At 37.3% G+C, this 22391-nt stretch overlaps 4 protein-coding genes across 4 annotated transcripts; 2 read left to right on the top strand and 2 right to left on the bottom strand.

Moving 5' to 3' along the window:
• The first annotated feature begins 485 nt into the window (after positions 1-485).
• On the top strand, positions 486-19608 carry stg1 (stargazin-like protein). The gene is made up of 8 exons (XM_043212965.2): positions 486-1183; positions 6401-6576; positions 11601-11696; positions 16481-16621; positions 16689-16906; positions 17642-18048; positions 18108-18721; positions 18800-19608. Exons 1-8 carry the CDS (start codon positions 486-488, stop codon positions 19528-19530), a joined length of 3081 nt encoding a protein of 1026 aa, XP_043068900.1. The 3' UTR covers positions 19531-19608.
• Positions 2696-5016, bottom strand: LOC108133458 (uncharacterized). The gene is made up of 3 exons (XM_043213085.2): positions 4621-5016; positions 3734-4517; positions 2696-2916 (listed from the first exon to the last, which is right to left on the bottom strand). The coding sequence occupies exons 1-3, from the start codon at positions 4682-4684 to the stop codon at positions 2757-2759; spliced, it is 1008 nt and encodes a 335-aa protein (XP_043069020.1). The 5' UTR covers positions 4685-5016; the 3' UTR covers positions 2696-2756.
• Positions 7120-8347, bottom strand: LOC108133459 (uncharacterized). The gene is made up of 2 exons (XM_017253395.3): positions 7642-8347; positions 7120-7588 (listed from the first exon to the last, which is right to left on the bottom strand). Exons 1-2 carry the CDS (start codon positions 8208-8210, stop codon positions 7216-7218), a joined length of 942 nt encoding a protein of 313 aa, XP_017108884.2. The 5' UTR covers positions 8211-8347; the 3' UTR covers positions 7120-7215.
• Positions 19609-20518: 910 nt separating the features above from the next.
• On the top strand, positions 20519-21942 carry LOC108133602 (angiopoietin-related protein 3-like). Its single transcript, XM_043212966.1, has 4 exons — positions 20519-20623; positions 20685-21228; positions 21280-21784; positions 21882-21942. The coding sequence occupies exons 1-4, from the start codon at positions 20558-20560 to the stop codon at positions 21940-21942; spliced, it is 1176 nt and encodes a 391-aa protein (XP_043068901.1). The 5' UTR covers positions 20519-20557.
• Positions 21943-22391: the final 449 nt, after the last annotated feature.

Here is a 22391-nt window from a genome sequence, read left to right as displayed (position 1 = left end):
GTAATTTTTAAAAAGCTAGCTTTAAGGATTAGGTTTTTTAAAAGGGACCTTGAAAACTTGCAAAAGATAAATATGCTCTTTGTAGATTTTTAAATAAAAGAAGTTATTCTAAACATTTTTTAAAAATTGTTTTTTAAAGAGATAAAATTTGCGTTGAAAGATATAAAAATGTTTAGTGTTGCTATTGGCTTTGGTTTTATAATCGCCAGTGAAGCTGCAACAGCAACAACAGCAACAACAGCCACATCGGCGACCGGAGAGCCGAAGCTGCCTCGTTTCGGTTCGTTTGGTCGAGGCGAGTCCTTTGGCCAGGACCAAAAAACCTTTTAGTCGAGTGAAAGTTCTTCAGCCCAACGGACGTGTCATCAAAAATAAAACAAGATATTTCTCAAATACTTGGCATTTTTGGGTTTTTTGGCGGGCTGTTTGAAAAGTCAAAGAAAAGTATTTCTATTTTTTTTCTGTGAAAACTTCGAGTGTTAAAAATGAGGGACTATCCTTCGGTGCCGAATGTCTTTCGTGTGGCCTCAACGCACAGCATTAATAGCGAAAATCCCTATAATAATGCCAAGAACTTGAAAGTCATTAGCAATCAAAATAACTCGAATTCCAATACAAAAAGTCAAGAGTCGCAACCAAAACCTTTGGCAATGCATCAACTAACAACTAGTGCTTCTATAGAGAGAAGTAATTCAACTCAACATCAGCAGCAGCAACAGCAACAGCCACAGAAGCAACTTCAACCACAACAATCGCCATATGCAACATTGCCGAGGGGACAGCGATTCGTTTCCCAGCCACATCAACAAACTGGAGTGATCAACACCATTTCTGGCAGTATTCCTGCCACAGGATTTGGTTCTATGGCTGGCAGCTTCAGTGATCTGCAACTCAACAATATTGGCAACAACAGGAGACAGCAGCAGCAACAGCGACAAGTAACTGGCTTTGGAAATTACAAAACACCAAATGAATTGCAACATCAGCAGCAGCAACAGCAGAAACAGCAACAACAGCAAATACAATTGCAACATCAGCAGCAGCAGCAGCAACATATTCTAAGACAACAGCAACATCATTTGGGAGGCGGAATTGTGGGCATGCCCGATCATCAGGGCGGTATCAGCAATATGGTCAACACCAGTGGAGGCTACCTGTGGCTACTCACACCCGTGGCAGCCAGGTAAGTCCAAGAATCAGAATTATATAGTTATTTAAAATTAATTAGTTTAAGAGTTTAGTTAAATAATTTCAAAACTTTAAAATCAAATCAGTAATATCTATGACGTGTAAAGTGTAAATATTTTTCAAAAGGTTCTTTTTTGGAGTCGTTATAAGCCTGTCCGTGTGTCCGTTTGTCCGCCAAATTGTTCTTAATGTAAGCTAGGACTTACATTTGAAAGCTACTGTCTTGAAATTTTGTACACAGCTTTTATGTCTTTTCGTGGAGCATAAAAGTTGAAACGATCCGGAATAAGGACTATATCCTGTAACTATCGTAGACCTGAAAATAAAAATTAATATTAACTTGAATTTTTAGTTTAATCAGAGTTAATAGACTTACTTTTGTGATTTAATCTACACATTTTTATAAGGATATCAGAACAATCAGAACATAGACTGACGTAACCAGCGACTGTAAACAAACTACTTCACAGATCGCGCTCAAACTTTACTTAGTAATGCAGAACAGTGTTAGTAACATACCAAAAAAAAAATTCCGATATCGGTTTAGCACAGGCGTTTTAATTAATCCAGTCCCGGTACTTTTTTGACAGAAGGTATATATATCGTAGTGCTCTTTACTTTACATTACTCTAATTCTACTACTTGTTTTTTATTTTATAATAATTTTATTAAAAATAAAATGAAAAAAAAAACATACCCCAGTTACCAATTTCCGTTTCGTTTACTTTTTATTGGCCAACTTTCAAGTGTTGGGAGGCACATTATGCCGCAGAGTTTAGCTGGCAAGTTTTCAGCTCTTTTTCACTTTAGGGGTCACATGTCAGATTCTTTATATTTACAAAAAAAAAATTTAAGAAATTCCTATTGTAAAAAAATAGAGTGAATAAAGAACACTCCTTCGAATTGTCGAATCCTTTAAAACTGATGATAAACAGCTGGAATTCCAAAAGCTTGAGTTCTCGCAAAAAGCGCCCACATATACGAGTATATATATGCACAAGATATACATATATATATATATATATATATATATACCATATATATATTCTTGGCAATTTCCTTTGCTTCGTCTCATTTCTGTTTAAAGAAAAACTAAAGGAATGTCAGTGGAGCGATTTCCACGTTTCACGTGCCCCGTGAACGACAACAACACCAGGAGAAGGCATAAGACAGGACCTGCCTGCCTGGCAAAGGCAGCTTCTCACTCTGCTCTGGGTCGTCCTTGTCAGTCGGTAGGAGGCAACGAGACAAGACATCCTTGCGCTACCGCCGCCTTCATCCTTGTTGCTTGACAAATAATTGTGTTAGCGACACAAATCACTGCAAAGTGGGCTTAATTTGTTCGCAAACTATTTCGCACGACAGTGCAGTGCAAGAAAAGAAATACTTATACTACGAATATGAACGTTTCTGACTTACCTCTGGGGATATTGACAACAAATCTTGAAAAAGTTAGTGGCTTCGAGTGTAGGTGGCATTTGTATATAGAAAATGAGATTGAAAGGTATTGGGGAAGTGTATTACGTTTTATTCAGTCATTGTTCCCCTACTATACAAGTTGCTTAATTTCATTTGGTTTTCGGTTTCTTTTTCAACAAATTGCGCTCACAGGCTGCCTCGGCATGCATCCTCTTGAAGCCTGCCGTGCGAAAGATCTGGCCACACTTATCGCACTTGTGTGTCCAGTTGTGGTGGCCAGCATCACGTTGATGTTTGTACAACAAACGGCTATTTTAGGGGAGATTTATATTAGTTATTATCCATGTTTATGTTTTTAGAAATAATTTTGATTAATTTTAGACATATTTGGGAATTTTTTAGAATAAAAATCAGATTAAAGAGTCTATAGAGATGGTATCCATTATTCATTGAAAGCTAAACAACTATCGGTTAGAGCTAAAAGTTTTCTTTAAAATATTGAAGAGAAGTAAAGAATTGAGTTTATCAATATTTAAATGGTTTAAATTTAAATTTTTTTTGTAAAAGATTAAATATATATGTATACCAATTTACATATTAAATAACAAAACTAAAAAGCGATACAAGCTAATACAAATATGTCGCTTATATCGATAAGCTTTGAGATGAGAGATTTGAAAAAAAACAGCTGATCGTTATTTACACAACAATATTTTGGTAAAATGACAAGTTTATAAAAACAACAAACAACATAAAGAGACATAAAACAAATCACAATAGACCATATTGATTTCGAAAAGATTTTTTAAAATGAAGATCCTCTGCCACTCTGGACAATAGTTACAAAATATTTGGCAACAGCCAAACTGGGTAATGTTTATACCAAACTTTATACAATATTTTTATAATTTGTTATTCTTATAACAATTTCATAAAAAATTAGAAGTGTTGTAATGAAAATGTCAAACAAAAAAAAAATCAAAACATAAACATGTACGATATATCGATAGGTTATAATAAGCTTTCTCAACAACTACAGCCATACTAGACATTGTTTACTAATGTTTACAAAATAATTTTTACGAAAGCGTTAATAAAAACCATATCAGAAGAATTGATTACATACCGTAGCGCAAAAACTTGTCCACACGTTGGAATTGGGCACAAAAACTTGGGGCGTCCTCTCATAGTACTGGCCCGTGGACTGTTGTTCGTGTCCAGATCATGGCAGTTTGTAGGTGGAATGTTCTCCTTGTTCGCATTGACGTCGTAGAATCCACAGCCGTATACGGGTAGAACATTCTTGGGAGGACGACCTCGTTTGCCCTTGACCTTTGGCGCCAGTTCCAGGCTTTGCGGCATGGCATCCGCATCGCCATCCGAATCGGAAGACGGCGATGACGGAAAGAATGGTGACGGCATCTTGGTTTTAAACTCTACGAACTCTATGTCGGAATCGTCGGAGAGCACGATATTAATGTTTCTGTTATCGTCCTCGTCAGAGTAGTCCAATCGAAGGGGATCTAACTCAGGAACCGGCGATGGTGATCGACTGGACTGATAACCGCCCACTTGCTTTGCGAAATCAGAGGCGCACTTGGCGATGGCGGAGGTGCCGGGACGACGACCTCGTTGCGGCCTGCCGTTGTGACTGAACTCGTGGGTGGCTGTGGAAGGATCGTAGCGCGGCAACAGGACCCTGCTCGTCCTGGTTTCAATGGAACGACGCACCACAATCGGTAGACGATCGTTGGATAGCCAGGCTTCGCTCTGCCACTGTTCGGTCGTCTGATTGCCAAGCTCCCTGTAGGACTTGTATCGACGCCGAATCGAGCAGTCGACGATTTCCTTTCGGGCTGGCTCTACAGGTCGCTCACACAATGGAAGATCTGGATGCAATATCCGAGCAGCTAAAAAAAAACACACACGCAAAACAGAAAAACAAACATACATAAAATTATTAAATATTGAAATAAAATTTAAAAAAATATATATAATCAAAACAAAATATACCTTCATAACGTTCATAGAATTCTTTTCGCGAATTACTGTACCGACTTGAAAATAGACTACGCATTGTTTTGATATATGTACCACTTACTGTGCTTTTTGTTTATTTATATTACTTTTCCCTTAATTTTTATCTTGAACTGAAGAACTAAATAACTAAAATAGTAATATATCTATTTAACTTTTTGAAAAATAGGATCTCATAAGGAAACCGAAAGCGAAACTTAAGGTTGGCAGGTACGGAACTGAAGTGAGTTGTGGAATCAATGACTGACTATTCTAGACTTTGACACTTTATAGATTTTGATAAGAAACTTAAATACGGCCTACTAATTCTCAGACTAATACGAATTTTTGAATTTAAATTTAAGGCTAAATCTTAAAAGTTATTGTGTGAAAACTGTAATTTTGAGTAAGTGGAATGTGTTTTTTTATTACCAAAGTTTCCAGTGTTACCAGAATAATGGTATTCAATTGGATTAGTGTGGCCAATTAGCAGAAGACCCACAAAACTATAAAGCTTAGTTTCTTGGAGACCCACATGGTCTGGCCCATTTAGGATTTTATTATTGAAAAAAAAAATAGAATTACCAACACTATTGAGTATTAAGGATTATTGAAATTAAATTTTTATTAAAAAATATTGTATATATTCTGCATATCAATAGCCTATATAATTCACACTTTATTTCTCCGATTTCTAAAACCTCAATTGCCAAACAAATAAAAGTTAGCATAATGGTTTGTTTACACTTTCATGGGCCAAAAAAATACTCAACTATGCACTGAAAGAAAAAAAAACTAGAGAGCACAACACCAGTGATTTATTATGATTGGCGTTTTTGGTCGTTTCGAGTTAGAAAACTCAATTTAAAAAGTAAATGTTTGGCATTTGATGGATTTGGCCAAGTTAAAGTGCACTCATGAATGTATTTACGAATACCTGCGAATATATATAGTGTAGTGCCAAAAACTCTGCACCAAATAACCTAACCAACCTTTGACCTTTTTTCGCATTTTTGTTTTCTTTCGTTTTTGGCATATTTTTCAGCGCCAACAATTTTATTTTCTGCGATGGCGAATGGCGGTGGCGACATTTATTTGCATATCACACCGAGTGCGGAGAAAGCGGCGAAAGTGGAGCGCACATACATTAACTTCTTTTTTTTTTTGGAGGACTTTTTGTTTTTTTGTTTTTGCATTTTGAAAGCCCAATAACCACAAATAGGTTCAAGTATTTTTTAATCATCAGGCCAAACAAGCTCCATGCATGCTTCAATTTTCGGAGAGGAGTGAGTACCCTGGTAGGGAATGGCATTTCCCTTGATTATTTCCCTTATTGGGTGGCTCGTTTCCCGAGAAATTTTTGACATAGATTTTGAGTTAGAAAGTGCAAATTTCCAATATACTGAGAGATGTTTTCGAAAGGGTTATATGTTTATACATATATATTTTTAATTAGTAATGGGAAATCATGAGTATTTTGATTTAGATCTACTTCGAACTGGTTCTAAACCAATTTGAAACTGAAAAAATTATACATCACTGAAAAATTAATAAAACTTAGTATTTTATAGCACTTAAAAATATACCTAAGTTTGTATATTTAAACATAAAAAACGTTTAAAATTTTAAAATAGTTCTTTACATATGTATATACATATATGTTTATTTTTTAATTAAACAAAACCAAACTTTTTTCTTGTATTTTAAGTAAAAAATTTTGTTACAGTGCCTTAATAAGCATGCTTTTTGATTGTTACTTTTTTTTTGGTTTTTGCAGCATATCGGTGGCCATTGTCATCGCCGCCCTGGCCGGACCCCAATGGCTCTTCACGGAGGAGAAGCTACCCAATTCCAACTACAATGGTACGGCCAACTTCAATGCCCTGGACGACGGCGCCTACATCACCAAATATACCAAGTCCAGTCTCTGGATATTGTGCACCACCCTGCCAGGTGAGTGGGTGTATGAGTGGGTGTGGGTCTGTGTGTAGTTGCCACTGAAAATGAAGACAAATGTGGTGTAGGCTAGCAAGAAGGTGTAGGTGTATGAGTCTGTGTGTGTGGGTGTGTGTGTTGGGCAGGATGTGGCTGGAACAATGAACCAAAAACCCGGTGCGTTTCAGTGCATTTCGCTTGGCCTGGATTTAATAATTGCCACCAGAGGCCTAGATTTTGACCAAATTAAAGTGCCGTCAGTCACTCAGTCAGTCAGTTGATCAATCAATCAATCAATCATTCAATCGGATAACATGTCAGTCGGCTACTCAATGAATTCTCACGGTAGCTTTTGTTCTATTAATTATGCTTTAATCATGAAAAGGGTTTGCCACCATACCAGGATAGTTCGTCACTAAAATTTATAAAATTTAAGGTATTTGTGCATTCGTCACTGGAGTTATACCTTCTCAAGAGACAATTTTGTTTAAACATTATTCAAATAATTAGGATAATTCTTTGATATTTTAAATCTTAGGTTTTCTTTATATACATTTGTAGGTAATACCTTTATTTTTATTTGCTTCACAATGCTTTAAAAATTAAAACAATTGAATAAAAATAAAAGGTAAGAGACCGCCTTTTTTATGGGCATTCTTAGTGACCCTTCTTAGGGGGCAGGATACCTCCTAGAGATTGGATCAACTGCAGCAGACTGGTGCGCATGGCGTCGATCTGTTCCCAGGCAATCAGTAGGGAACTGGTGGCATAGCCACACCGGGTCACATAGTCAGCCACATGTTCGGCCATGCAAAAGAGATGGATACCCGATTGGGGATCACCATATATCTGGGGATGTTGCTGAAGACAGCGGCCGGTGACTACCACAAAGTCCCAGGCACCGAGGGGTGCTCGCAAAGTTTCCGCCATTGAACCCGCCAGCTTGGTATGGAAATTGTCCTGAGAATCGAAATGAAAGAATTTTCCATCCGGCCGGGAAACCAACAGTAAGGACCAATGTCCATGGGGTCTGTAATTGGCCTTTAAAGGAACATTTTAAAATATTAAATGGATAAAGTATACCTTGGATGAGTGGACAACGGAAGCAAAATAAAAGGCTTCTCGTGGAGGCGTCGATCGCGGACCGTGTGCCTTAGCTCCCGCATATCCATGTGCCCCAACCGGGCCGTTAGAGCCGGAGGTAGGAATATCAGATCCGGCTCGGTGCGATACCTACGGTGCTGCAAGTATGCAAAGTAGAAGGCCACCAGCCGTTCGTTGAGTCCTTCGCTGTGGGACTGCAGCAATTGGACATCCGAATGCCGGAGCGAGATGTCCGAGAAATGCAAAGCCACCAGACTCGGTTGGGAACGCGGCTGATGGGGACCATCTCCGCTGCCTCGTTCCACCCGTGAGGCACTGGAGGCGACGACCACCTCCGCATTACCTTCTGTCTCAGCAGCGACTTTGTCGTTGGACTTGTCCTTTGACTTGGACTTGACCTTGGACTTGGATTTGCCCTTCACCTTGCCCTTGGACTTGATCTTCTTGGGTTTCTTAGTATCCTTGTCGATGATAACTTTGGCGGCCTTCTGGAGCTCCTCGGTCGGCCATTTGTGTCTTTTGAGAGGTCCCTTCTTGACCAGCGGCATCTTTGAAAATCTGCAACTGGGCACCACCCTGTATCTCTCGGCTGTGTCTTTTTTGGTGTTTTTGCGGATGTTCGGTGGCTACATTTGGGAGAACTAAGTATGTTGAAGTTGAAGGCAGAGAGTGCTTTGGTAACCAAATCTTTAGATTTTAGTTTTAGGGTTTGAAAGGAATGTGAAAGGGCAGGTATATATCCAATACCTTTAACTTTTTGTCCTTAAAACGTTTTTATACCCTTGCAGAGGGTATTTTTAGTTTTGGTCAAAAGTGTGCAACGCAGTGAAGGAGACATCTCCGACCCTATAAAGTATATATATTCTTGATCAGGATCCAAATTTCATAAGGGTTCGGTCGACTATATCCTATAGCTGTCATATAACTGAACGATCGGAAATTTTATTTAGATTTTTTATTGTAATAAAGTGGTTATATTATGATATTCTCATAAGAATCAGCCAACTATATTCGAAGTTTGCGGTGTATATAAGGTTTTAACTGCAAGGGTATATCATCTTCGCCTCCACCCAGAGTTAGCTTTCCTTTTTTTTTTTTAATATTTTGGATGAAATATATAATATAATTTTTTTTCACACATGTTCAAATGTTGCCCTATCACATGAAATAAACCAAAATTTAGCTGAGAATACCCGTATTGCCAATAAAACTTCTTAAAAAATTACCCATTTGGCACCAATTTAAACACACCCCCCCTTAAGTCACGTCCCACAATTAAACCAAAGTTGCTTGTTTATTTTTCAAAGGCTCCGTTGGGACTGATCCTGAAATGTCTGAAATTGTAAATATTGGTTTCCGACCATTTCTACCTTTTTGCAGTGAAAACAATTATTTTTGATTAATTTTTAGTTATTTTAATTATTTATTTTATTCAAAACTTAAAAAATAGAAGAGTACAGTTTACCTAATTATCGTCTTTATAATTTTAAAATTAAAATAATTACATTTTAATGAATATTTTTAATCTTTATATTTTCTAAAAATGTTTCATTTTCCAAGTACGTGTTAAAATGTTGCTTGTTTCAATCTGCTCTTCGGATGTACATTTTAATGTAATACCTTTTGGTGGAAAAAATACGTTTTGGTGCAGAACTAAAATAATAGAATTTAAAAATTATTTTAATTTAGGTATTTTAGAAATTTCCAGTTGGAGATGAAACAAAATAAAAAACCAAATTAGAAAACACACCTTATGGAAGGATCCAACCACCAGCCAAAGCCAAATTCCTTCGCCAAATTACGATCAGGAACTCCATCCTCATCTCGATCGAAGGTCGAAAATTTTGAGCCCTGCTTAGGGCTCATCCATACATCGTCTCCAGTACAATTGCCAATATTTTTCACCCTGTACCCTTCGCTTCTATCGCCCACAATAAAGTGGTCGCATCTGCTTCGCCCCGCACTGGTGTATGACAACACTTCATGAGGCTTTCCACTGGTCAGATGGTGCAATCGGTTGAGTCCAATAAAGAACTCTTCCCGCCAATGATTTCCTACATCTCCGAATCCACGTTCATAATCCTCATACGTGCGATTAAATATTTCTGGATAATAATGTTTTTTATAAACAGTCAACCATCCAGATCTTAATGTCGATCTTGAATGACAAACCACTTTAAACGGGTCTGAGCCTGGAAGGTGGATTTCGCGAAGGACATCTTTTTGGTTTCGTGGACAAGGATTTGGAAAATCTAAAAAACTCGTTATTATATTTTGCAAATAACTGGGTTCTTCCGACTTACCTATGGTTTGTGTGTTCGGCGTCGTCTGATTATCAATATTAGGCGGTGGAGTTGTTGGGACCTCTCCAGATCCTACTTCCGACTTCGTTGCATTATTTTCATGAATTCCTCCAATCTTTACTATTTTTTCCAACTTATCGATGAACTGATTAGTCAACGTTGCAAGTTCACTTTTTTCTTTTAGTTCCCTAATTTGATCTTTTAGGAGGTCGATTTCATTATTTTTTTGATTTATTAGATTGTCAACTTCCTGCTGCTTCGAATGCAACTGCTCATATTTAACTTCACTATCTTTAAGTTGCCTCAACACTTCCGCATTCGATTTCACCAAGTCCGAATAATCCTGTTGCCATTTTGATATCTGGAAATATTTTTCTAGACCCTTTTTCTGCAATTCGGTGTAATCAGCCCTGCACTTTAAGAGCTCTGCATCCCTCTGGTTGGTTTTCTCGAAGTATCGAAGTAGAGGTTTCACGATCGGATAACAAACCGATGCACATTGATCTTCCTGCTCTTCGGAGAGGTAGCATGACTGTGGAATAAAAAATTAAATTACTTTTTAAAATAAATCACACAAAACGGCTATTACTTCTTCCGATCCAAGGGAGGCAGAAATTAGGAAAATGGCAGAAATTATGGCTACGGGGAAGATCATCTTGTATTTTTTAATTGAGCAGAACTTTCTACTGAAAGAGTCTCTGGGAATATTTGAACTGATGCTGCGAGTCTTGGAGCTCCGACTTTTTATAGCCATCCTTGGCCATGAGCTTGAGCTTTAGTTTCTGATAAGAAATTGGGAATTACCCACACATTTAGAAAAGCCAAAATATTCCACAGACAGAATTCGTACGAAAGGGATGTCAAAGGTTATTGAAGATTAGAGAGAGGTGATTAGCAACAAGATCTGGTTTATGTTCTTAGCTTCTTCTTTTGGTATATATTAAGGCTATATACATACATATGTTCATAATATATATGCAATAAATTATTTATATATTACCTTACAACGTATGTATATACTGCATGGTCTAATTAAATCTTGAAACTTTTATTTGCACGCAGTATGTACATATGTAGGTCGGAACATCTGGGATCGACATCTGGATGTATATTATATTATAGTAACTGATTGATCGGAAATGCCATAAATTTTGTGTTTTTAGACTAAGAGAGTTTAGATGTTTTAATAGATTATATTGTTGGCAGAATACTACGACATACCAAATTTCATAGGGTTCAAACATAAGGTATATCCTATAGCTGCCATATAACTAATCAAAAATTTTATTAGGTAAAAATACCAAATTTGGTATTTTTGACGATAGAAGCTTGTGACTGTTTTAATTTGGTATAAATTGGTCTTATAATAAACCAATAAATTGGTTTTATAATAAAGTTCCAATAACGATCGGCCAATTATATCGGATATTTGTGATCAATATCCAATCTAAACTGCAAGGGTATATCAACTTCGGATCTACCCGAGCTTACTCTCCTTTCTTGTTTTAGTATATTAGTATATTAAAATAAATAAATATTTTTAAAAATTAATTTTCAATATATAATTTTTTTCTTACATAGTCTATGTTCTATTTATTTAAATCTTAATTCTTTAATAATTGTTTTTATTTAAAGGCCTGGATGTGGACTCATATAATTGCATTAAAATTGACTATTTTCCTAAAGAAGGCTACCAACCAGATCCACATGACTCGACGCCGGCAATACCCTGTAAGTATTTGTGATAAAAATGATAACAAATTTAAAAAAATAGTTTATAGCTTAAAATGTTTAATTTAATATCTAAAAGGCCATGTCTTTGTGAATAAAATAATTTATTTTGTAAAAGATTCTTAGCCTTTTAGCCCACTTTTTTTGTTGAGTGTATGTGGCTTCCAGCTGAATGAATCCATCTCAGAGGTGATGCTTAATTCCCAGCCCCGCCAGAAACTGCATCTTAATGGGCTTAGCTGGCTGGCTTAATCCGGTGTTTAACCAGGCGAATGCCTTTAAATCCGGGCCAACACCAATACACACATACCCCCACAGTCACCTGGCTGACTGGACCAAATTGAAATTGATTTATTGTTGTTTTAGTTGCCACACACGAACATCCACACGGAATTTAGTTGCCTGAATTTTAATTAAAGGCAAAGTTTTCATATGATTGTTGGTCTTTGGTCTTTTGAAACGTCGGGGTCACCAGTGCTAAACAATTCAATAAGACTTTCAAATACCTATATGTGCAAATTTATCCATTAATTTTGCTTTATTGTTTAAGATTTATCAGCCAAATTGTATTTAGTGCTCGGGGTCACCAATGTCCTTGTGGAAATTCGAATCGAAGTCATCAATGGAATTCCATTGATTTACAAAACAATTCAGTGAGCCTCTCAAATACCTACATTGTATGTGATTCCCCATTAATTTTGTTTTGTTGTCTAAAGTCACAAAACAATTCCTCAAAACTAATTTCCCATTTGACCGCGGGTCACAATTTTCTAAATGAAACTATTAAACCAAAAAGCCCAAACAGTTTGCCAGTGTCATTATATATTGTATAGATGTGTTATAATGTATGTGTATATAAATATACATTTTTTTTCCTCTTGGCTTTGGGTTATTTTGACACTCGACAAAGTCAAGACAAAAGGACAACAAGGCCAAATGGCCGCAGGATAAAAGTGACAGTTTTTCTCGTCACATACGAAGCTTGATTTTGGACAAAATGAATTGTGGTTCAAGGCATTTTTCAATTATCTTTGCCACAAATTTAAGGATTTAAAGATTTTGAAACAGTGGCTTAGATTTTATTCACTAAAATTATTAATGGATTACTAAAACGCTTCAGGATCCTTACAGATTCCTTGAATCCTCTTCCTGAGAAAAAACAGTGAAAAAAATGTATGGAGGATCAAAATATTGACCACGGCGTTGTCTATATCTTTGCCATTAAAAATAAAGTAAGAAACTCTTAAGCGCAGTACCTTAATTTATTTCAATATCGATTTCGCAAAATATTTTTTACATTTTTTCTCAATTTTCCTCATGGGATCCCCTCAAAAACGCAAGTAGCCCCATTATGGCCACGGCGATTTTTTCTGAAAATTCCCCATGGGATCCCCTCAAAAACGCAAGTAGCCCCATTATGGCCCACGGCGATGTCCATATCTCTGTCAATTCTTACCTGATTCTTAAGCGGAGTATCTTAATCGATTTCTATATTGATTTCCTATCTATTTGTATAAAAATCTCCATGCAAAATATTTTTTAGATTTTTTCTCAATTTTCCTCATGGGATCCCCTCAAAAACGCAACTAGCCCCATTATGGCCCACGGCGATGTCCATATCTCTGTCAATTCTTACCTGATTTCCTATCTATTTGTATCAAAATCTTAATGCAAAATATTTTTTAGATTTTTTCTCAATTTTCCTCATGGGATCCCCTCAAAAACGCAAGTAGCCCCATTATGGCCCACGGCGTTGTCCATATCTCTGTCAATTCTTACCTGATTTCCTATCTATTTGTATCAAAATCTTAATGCAAAATATTTTTTAGATTTTTTCTGAAAATTCCCCATGGGATCCCCTCAAAAACGCAAGTAGCCCCATTATGGCCCACGGCGATGTCCATATCTCTGTCAATTCTTACCTGATTCTTAAGCGGAGTATCTTAATCGATTTCTATATTGATTTCCTATCTATTTGTATAAAAATCTCCATGCAAAATATTTTTTAGATTTTTTCTCAATTTTCCTCATGGGATCCTCTCAAAAACGCAAGTAGACCCATTATGGCCCACGGCGATGTCCATATCTCTGTCAATTCTTACCTGATTCTTAAGCGGAGTATCTTAATCGATTTCTATATTGATTTCCTATCTATTTGTATCCAAATCTCAATGCAAAATATTATTTTTATTTTTTCTGAATTTTTTTCATGGGATTCCCTCAAAACGCAAATAGCCCCATTATGGCCCACGGCGATGTCCATATCTCTGTCAATTCTTACCTGATTCTTAAGCGGAGTATCCTAATCGATTTCTATATTGATTTCCCATCTATTTGTATCCAAATCTCAATGCAAAATATTATTTTTATTTTTTCTGAATTTTTTTCATGGGATTCCCTCAAAAACGCAAGTAGCCCCATTATGGCCCACGGCGTTGTCCATATCTCTGTCAATTCTTACCTGATTTCCTATCTATTTGTATCAAAATCTTAATGCAAAATATTTTTTAGATTTTTTCTGAAAATTCCTCATGGGATCCCCTCAAAAACGCAAGTAGCCCCATTATGGCCCACGGCGTTGTCCATATCTCTGTCAATTCTTACCTGATTTCCTATCTATTTGTATCAAAATCTTAATGCAAAATATTTTTTAGATTTTTTCTGAAAATTCCCCATGGGATCCCCTCAAAAACGCAAGTAGCCCCATTATGGCCCACGGCGATGTCCATATCTCTGTCAATTTATACCTGATTCTTAAGCGGAGTATCCTAATCGATTTATATATTGATTTCCCATCTATTTGTATCCAAATCTCAATGCAAAATATTATTTTTATTTTTTCTGAATTTTTTCATGGGATTCCCTCAAAACGCAAATAGCCCCATTATGGCCCACGGCGATGTCCATATCTCTGTCAATTCTTACCTGATTCTTAAGCGGAGTATCCTAATCGATTTCTATATTGATTTCCCATCTATTTGTATCCAAATCTCAATGCAAAATATTATTTTTATTTTTTCTGAATTTTTTTCATGGGATTCCCTCAAAACGCAAATAGCCCCATTATGGCCCACGGCGATGTCCATATCTCTGTCAATTTATACCTGATTCTTAAGCGGAGTATCTTAATCGATTTATATATTGATTTCCCATCTATTTGTATCCAAATCTCAATGCAAAATATTATTTTTATTTTTTCTGAATTTTTTTCATGGGATTCCCTCAAAACGCAAGTAGCCCCATTATGGCCACGGCGATTTTTTCTGAAAATTCCCCATGGGATCCCCTCAAAAACGCAAGTAGCCCCATTATGGCCCACGGCGATGTCCATATCTCTGTCAATTCTTACCTGATTCTTAAGCGGAGTATCTTAATCGATTTCTATATTGATTTCCTATCTATTTGTATAAAAATCTCCATGCAAAATATTTTTTAGATTTTTTCTCAATTTTCCTCATGGGATCCCCTCAAAAACGCAAGTAGCCCCATTATGGCCCACGGCGATGTCCATATCTCTATCAATTCATACCTGATTCTTAAGCGGAGTATCTTAATCGATTTCTATATTGATTTCCTATCTATTTGTATCAAAATCTCAATGCAAAATATTTTTTAGATTTTTTCTCAATTTTCCTCATGGGATCCCCTCAAAACGCAAATAGCCCCATTATGGCCCACGGCGATGTCCATATCTCTGTCAATTCTTACCTGATTCTTAAACGGAGTATCTTAATCGATTTCTTTATTGATTTCCTATCTATTTGTATCAAAATCTCAATGCAAAATATTTTTTAGATTTTTTCTCAATTTTCCTCATGGGATCCCCTCAAAAACGCAAGTAGCCCCATTATGGCCCACGGCGATGTCCATATCTCTGTCAATTCTTACCTGATTCTTAAGCGGAGTATCTTAATCGATTTCTATATTGATTTCCTATCTATTTGTATCAAAATCTCAATGCAAAATATTTTTTAGATTTTTTCTCAATTTTCCTCATGGGATCCCCTCAAAACGCAAATAGCCCCATTATGGCCCACGGCGATGTCCATATCTCTGTCAATTCTTACCTGATTCTTAAACGGAGTATCTTAATCGATTTCTTTATTGATTTCCTATCTATTTGTATCAAAATCTCAATGCAAAATATTTTTTAGATTTTTTCTCAATTTTCCTCATGGGATCCCCTCAAAAACGCAAGTAGCCCCATTATGGTCCACGGCGATGTCCATATCTCTGTCAATTCATACCTGATTCTTAAGCGGAGTATCTTAACCGATTTATATATTGATTTCCTATCTATTTGTCTAAGAATCTCAAAGCAAAATATTTATTAGATTTTTTCTCAATTTTCCTCATGGGATCCCCTCAAAAACGCAAGTAGCCCCATTATGGCCCACGGCGATGTCCATATCTCTGTCAATTCATACCTGATTCTTAAGCAGAGTATTTTAGTCGATTTCTTTATTGATTTCCCATCTTTTTGTTCAAGAATCTCAACGCAAAATATTTTTTAAAAATCCAAAATAATATTTTCATCCAAAATATATAATGAAAAATATTTTCCAATGAGATTTTTGTATAAATATATGGAGGGAATCGATATAGAAATGTTTTGTTTTTTATATTTAAAAATGTTTCCGGTTATCATCAAAAAAGATACCATACTCATAAAATAATGTAATAAATATATTATGAACTTAGCTAGAGAGTTTAAATATAAGTACGTATGTATTTATAATATTTTTAATTTTATTAAAAAAAAAACATTGTTTTCTTCCAAATAGATACTGTCACCAAATCATGTCCCATTTTCCTGGCCGCAGGTGTGTTTTTGGTGATCAGCTTTATTGTATTTTTGATTCCTACCTGTTCGCATCAAAATAATTTATATTATTTTAGTGCTGGGATACTGTTTATTGTTAGTGGTGAGTTATTATTATTGTAAAATAGTTAAAATTATAAATAATATAATTACTTATTATATTTTTATAGGTTTGGTTATGCTCATTGGCTTGATTGCTTATATTTCCATATTGAAAGCGGAAATTGGGTCAAAGTTGAGGCCTCGATCGACCCTACAACCGGCTCTGTTTAAAGTTACTTATGGACAAAGCTTTTTCCTCTTCGTTTGTGGATTTATTGTCACGGAATTTGTGGGTGTTTTGAATATATTTTTATTTATTAATCTACAGGAAGTGAATTATTATAGTGTAAGTTTAAATAGAGTATTATTTTTAAGTCTACAAGTTTTTAAGTGTTTGACAAGTTTAGGTTCACTTTTAGTTAATACAATCATGCTTCATAATTTTGGATAAGTTTTTTTTATGTTTTTTTTTTTAAAGGTTTGTTCCAAATGTCTACACTTTTTTCCACTTAATTTGTTTAAACATTCCAACAAAAAATCGAATCTATTTTCAACTAAATATAATTATTCTTCCCATGATGTCCTATACCTTATCCCATACGTACATATATCCTTTTATATGTTTTATATTTTATATTATTTTTCTATTTGTTCTCCTTTCTTAAACAAATATCCTTAGAAACCTTAGACTCCCTAGACTTACTCTTCCCTTTAATATTTTCCCACCATTTGCCAATTCCTGCCGAACATCCTGTTACACATTTTAAATATTAACTTAAACTTGTTACGTTAACACTTTTGACATATCCTTGCGGAAAAGTACATATTTCCATAGCAATTTTTCTGCGCTGTCCTCTTCCGGCATTTTTCGCCTTCGTCTGGCTGATTTCCTGTTTTTATCCTGGCCATCCTTCTTGGCGTTGCATCGTCACCCAGCCCATAATTCTTCTGCCCGAGTGCAGGATGAGTCCTTGGGGGATTTAAATGCATTTCCCATTCTTTCCCTATTTGGTTTTGCCTTTTCCTTCGATACTTTATTTATTTATGCTTCGCATTTCTGTATTCTTTGTTTTTTTTTTAGCGATTGCCCTGCTTCAGTGTTGCCAACATCCAGGCCAAGTTCAAGGAGGGCGCCAACCAGCATCCATTGAGTCAGTCCTACAAGCGGTACAAGCAGCCGGGCACCCTGGGCAGTCAGGACGGGCTGCAAAGACCACGGCCGAGGGGCGATAATCTGCAGAACTCCTCCAGGAATGCCAACACTCATCATCCTCAGCAGTCCCAGTCACAGCCAGGTTCGAGAATCGTGCGTAGCGGTGGAAATCCGCGCCAGCATCAGGTACACGATGCTAGGACACGACCTCCAGGACATCATCCGGGCAGTTATGGCCATCCGGGTCAGACCCAGACTCTGCCAGGAGCCTGCCGGAAGCATCCCAATGCCGGTTCCAATTTGAACCTGTATCTTCACAATGACTTGGACAGGCGGTGGGTAGTCCTTGGATTATCCTTGTAAGGATTTAATGAACTATGTACATATTTTTTAGTTTCTATTTTGAAAAACCCGCTGTCTCGAAATGTAATCTCCACTCTCGGAGCTTCGCCAAATCATTGAATGAACTTTGCACCGAGGCTGCTCCTCCGCCACCACCGCCTGCTCCACCGGCCACCACTACAGCACCGGCTCCCTCCCTGTTTGCCGATCTGCCGCAGGAGTTCCCACTCACCAGGTCCGTGTCCACCACCACCGAGATATACACGGCACCGGTCGGATCTGGGACAAGTGCGGCGCCACAAACAGGACAACTGAAGCGGAAACAGCAAAGAAACATGGCCACCAACACTTCCGGCGTGCAGCTGGAGGATCAGTCCAGGTTGGGTGGCCTGAAACGGGGCCTGCGAAAAACTAAGGATGAACTCTTTCAGGAATTCTGTCGTCGAGCGGGAATGCGAAGTAAACCGAAGAATATTTATTACATTAGTGGCAGTGAGGGGGCTGGGGAGGAGGGCGAGGACGAAGGCAGGGCGGTGGAAATGGAGCGGAGAGAGAATGCAGGACATGCGACAGACCCGGAAGTCCTGGACGATGATGATGAGGATGGCGATGATCACGGTTTCAGACAGTTTCGACTCGAAGAAGATCAACTTTATGTAGTGGGAGGTGAGAGACAAAAAAATTCATAAAAAATATAAATAGTTTTAAATTAAAAAATTTAAAAATAAATATTTATTTTTATAGACCACGCCCAGTTGGTTGTCCCACGTCGCTCCTCCATGGGCTTGGATCCCTTGGGACAACCTTTGAGGCGTTTGAACTCGAATCTCTCCCTTCACACGGAGCAGGGAGCTGGAACTGGAATCGCTGGAGGAGCTTGGCCTCAAATGCAAAGGATGCCCTTCCCCCCACCGCCCAGCACCTTGCCACGCTGCTTCCTCCGGCAGTCCTCGGATTCCCTGCAGAGTGGAGGCTACAATACCCTGAGCAGCAGCCAGCAGAGGTTCTCCCAACTGATGTTGCAACATCAGCAGCAATTGCAGCAACAGAATCGCTACCTTTCCACCTTGACCTTGCCGGGAGCTGGGGGAACAGGCTCCGGAGGAGGAGTAGTAGGAGGTGGACAAGTCCCACCAAAATCACAAGTTCAGTGGCCGGTGGCTATACCATCGTCGCCATCAAACTATTCCAATGGTTATCAGCAACATCCACAGCCCATTTATCCAGGAGGAGGAGGAGGAGGAGCCGGATCTGTACTGGGATCTGCAGCAGGAGCATCTAGCGCATCCACATCTCACCCAGCCAAATTCCAAAGGGCCTATGCCTTCGACGATCCCCAAAGAAGGTCCAGCTATGTGAGCGATGCCTTTGATCTGGACGAAATTGAGCGGGAGCGGCGGAGATCCCATGCCAGTCTCTTTGGATTATCCCAGGGTAGGGATCCCTACGATCTCATCAATGGAACAGCAGTCTAAGAATAGCCATTCAAATACCAAATATATTAATGTTTATTAGAAATTAATGATTGTAGTGCGCACTATTTTGGCCAAAAAGGAAAAATATTGTTTAAAATTAAGTTGAAACTTTAAGAGATCTATGTAAATTGAAGAAATATATATGTATCTGCGCACCAGTTTTGGCAAAAACACCAAATAGTAAACTTTTTCTTTATGATTGGTCACACTGTTTCCTAAAAAATACATATGACTAAGACAATGTGACCTTATCTTGACCTTATGACCTTCTCAAATTTAGTTTATTTTTTATTTTTATTAGAATTTATCAAACATGTAAGCTTTTTCTTCATAGTTCATGACATAATCCATAATCGGCTTGTTAATGTGACCTTAGTCTGCCAATGTTCCACTTTCTTTATTTAAAATTTAAAAAAATTTTGAATTTTCTTCAAAATTTTGTTTTATTTATGCTTTTGTCTTTGAATTTATAAAAAACGGAATTTTTTTAAATAAACGGCCACAACGTCAAGCCGACCAAATTGTGAAAGAGTTTTTTTTTGTGCTCTTTCCGTCAATTTGAAATGGTTGGTTTTCAAGCTTTTTTCATTTTTGCAAGTTCTGCTATTACGTCATTAAAATCTATTTGAAAACTACTTTAATTTTGGGAAAAATAGGTAATAGGTCGCAAGGTAATATATAAATAATTTATTGCATATATAGTATGTACGTACATACATATGTACATGTATATAGCCCAAATATATACACTGAAGAAAAAAAAGCTAAGAACATAAGCCAGGTCTTCTTGCTAATCACTTCTCTCTAATCTCCAATAACCCTTGACATCCCTTCCGTACGTGTTCTGTGGAATATTTTGGCTTTACTATATGTGTGGGTATTTCCCAATTTCTTATCAGAAACTAAAGCTCAAGCTCATGTCCGAGGACGGCTTTAAAAAGCCGGAGCTTGAAGACTCGCAGCTTCAGTTGAAATATTCGCCGAAACTCTTTCAGTAGAAAGTTAAGTTCAATCATAAAAATACAAGATGATCTTCCCCGTGGCCCTCATTTCTGCCATTACCCTAATTTCCGCCTCCTTGGGATCGGAAGAAGTAAGTTATACCTTTTTTGAGTGTTTTATTTTAAAAAGTAATTTAATTTTTAATTCCACAGACCTGCCATCCCCTGGAAGAAGAGTGCGAGACCATTAATGTGCAACGGTACTTCGAGAAGTGCCACAAGAAGGATGTCCAACTTCTAAGGTGCATGACAGACTATTCGGAACTTCAGAAACAATACTCGGATTTGCAGAGCGAGGATCTAAAACAATATGCCCAGATATCCAAATGCCAACAGAGTTATTCGGACTTGGTGAGAAAGCATTGGGAAGTGCAGAGTCAACTTAGTGATGAGAAAGTTAAAAATGAGCAGTTGCATTCGAAGCATCTGGAAGTTGAAAATCTAAAAGCTCTAATAAAGCAACAAAGTGAGGGAATCGACATCCTAAAAGATCAAATTAGGGAACTAAAAGAAAAAAGTGAACTTGCAACGTTGACTAATCAGTTCCGCGAAAACATCGATAAGTTGGAAAAAATAGTAAAGAACGGAGGAATTCATGAAAATAATCCAACGAAGTCGGAAGTAGGAACTGGGGAGGTCCCAACAACTCCACTGCCTAATATTAAGATTGAGACGACGCCCAAAACAGAAACCATAGGTAAGTCGACAGAACCCAGTCGTTTACAAAATAACATAACGAATTTTTCAGATTTTCCAGATCCTTGTCCACGAGACCAAGAACAATTAAGAGTCCTCCGCGAAATCAAACTACCAGGCTTAGACCCGTTTAAAGTGGTTTGTAGATCAGATTCGTCTATTGGATCTAGATGGTTGAAGGTTCTTAAAAAAATGTCTCATTCACAAATATTTAATCGCACGTATGAGGATTATGAACGTGGATTTGGCGATGTCGGAACTGATGGTTCCGGTGAGTTCTTTATTGGACTCAATCGATTGCACCGTCTGACCAGTGGAAAGCGTAATGAAGTAGTTTTATACGACACTTTGGGGCGAAGCAGATGCGACCATTTTATTGTGGGCGATAGAAGCGACGGGTACAAGGTGAAAAGTATTGGCAATTGTAATGGATACGGCGCGATGAGCCCTAAGCAGGACTCCAAATTTTCCACCTTCGATAGAGATGAGGATGGAGTTCCTGATCGTAATTTGGCGAAGGAAGAAGGCTTTGGCTGGTGGTTCGACCCTGGTGTGAGGTGTGTATACTAATTTAGGTTTTCTTTTAGTTTCATCTCCAACTGGAAATTTCTAAAATAACTAAATTGAAATAATTTTTAAATTCTATTATTTCAGTTCTGCACCTTATAGCCCCGAAGAGTTTTACATTAATATGTACATCCGAAGAACAGATTGAAAAAAGAGAACAGAATTTTAAAACGGACTTGGAAAATGAAACATTTTTAGAAAATATAAATATTATAAATATGCATTAAAATGTAATTAATTTAATAAGATAAACTGTCCTCTTATATTTCTTAAATTTTGAATAAAATTTCCAATTTAACTGAAAAACATTTAAGAAGGTCGGAAACCAAAATTTTGAATTTCAGACATTTCAGGATCGGCCCCAAGGCTCCGTCTTTGAAAAATAAACAATCGACTCTGGTTTAGTTGTGGGAAGTGACTTGAGGGAATAGTTGAATTGGAGCAAAATAGACATTTTTTTAAGAATTTATATTTCATTCAAAAATATTTAAAATTAAGTGAGATATTGGAAATTTCTTCGGCGGCGCCTCGAAAAAAGAGTTCTGCGGGGTACCCGATAACTTGTCACAGATTCATCTGAACTAAAAAAATGAAATT

The sequence above is a fragment of the Drosophila bipectinata genome, chromosome XR, assembly GCF_030179905.1.
Source record: "Drosophila bipectinata strain 14024-0381.07 chromosome XR, DbipHiC1v2, whole genome shotgun sequence".
NCBI lineage: Eukaryota > Metazoa > Arthropoda > Insecta > Diptera > Drosophilidae > Drosophila > Drosophila bipectinata.
The sequence above is the reverse complement of the archived record's forward strand: the minus strand, read 5'-3'. Positions and strand labels throughout refer to the sequence as shown.

Bases quoted from the DNA above. Each gene is read 5' to 3' on its own strand.
- stg1 (XM_043212965.2), top strand. From the start codon at position 486: ATGAGGGACTATCCTTCGGTGCCGAATGTCTTTCGTGTGGCCTCAACG. The intron at 6,577-11,600 runs GTGAGTGGGTGT...TTTTATTTAAAG, and splicing joins ATTGTGCACCACCCTGCCAG to GCCTGGATGTGGACTCATAT. The intron at 11,697-16,480 runs GTAAGTATTTGT...TCTTCCAAATAG, and splicing joins CTCGACGCCGGCAATACCCT to ATACTGTCACCAAATCATGT.
- LOC108133458 (XM_043213085.2), bottom strand. From the start codon at position 4,684: ATGCGTAGTCTATTTTCAAGTCGGTACAGTAATTCGCGAAAAGAATTC. The intron at 4,518-4,620 runs GTATATTTTGTT...GTTTTTTTTTAG, and splicing joins ATTCTATGAACGTTATGAAG to CTGCTCGGATATTGCATCCA. The intron at 2,917-3,733 runs GTATGTAATCAA...CCCCTAAAATAG, and splicing joins GGACAAGTTTTTGCGCTACG to CCGTTTGTTGTACAAACATC.
- LOC108133459 (XM_017253395.3), bottom strand. From the start codon at position 8,210: ATGCCGCTGGTCAAGAAGGGACCTCTCAAAAGACACAAATGGCCGACC. The intron at 7,589-7,641 runs GTATACTTTATC...GGCCAATTACAG, and splicing joins CCGTTGTCCACTCATCCAAG to ACCCCATGGACATTGGTCCT.
- LOC108133602 (XM_043212966.1), top strand. From the start codon at position 20,558: ATGATCTTCCCCGTGGCCCTCATTTCTGCCATTACCCTAATTTCCGCC. The intron at 21,229-21,279 runs GTAAGTCGACAG...CGAATTTTTCAG, and splicing joins GCCCAAAACAGAAACCATAG to ATTTTCCAGATCCTTGTCCA. The intron at 21,785-21,881 runs GTGTGTATACTA...CTATTATTTCAG, and splicing joins TGGTTCGACCCTGGTGTGAG to TTCTGCACCTTATAGCCCCG.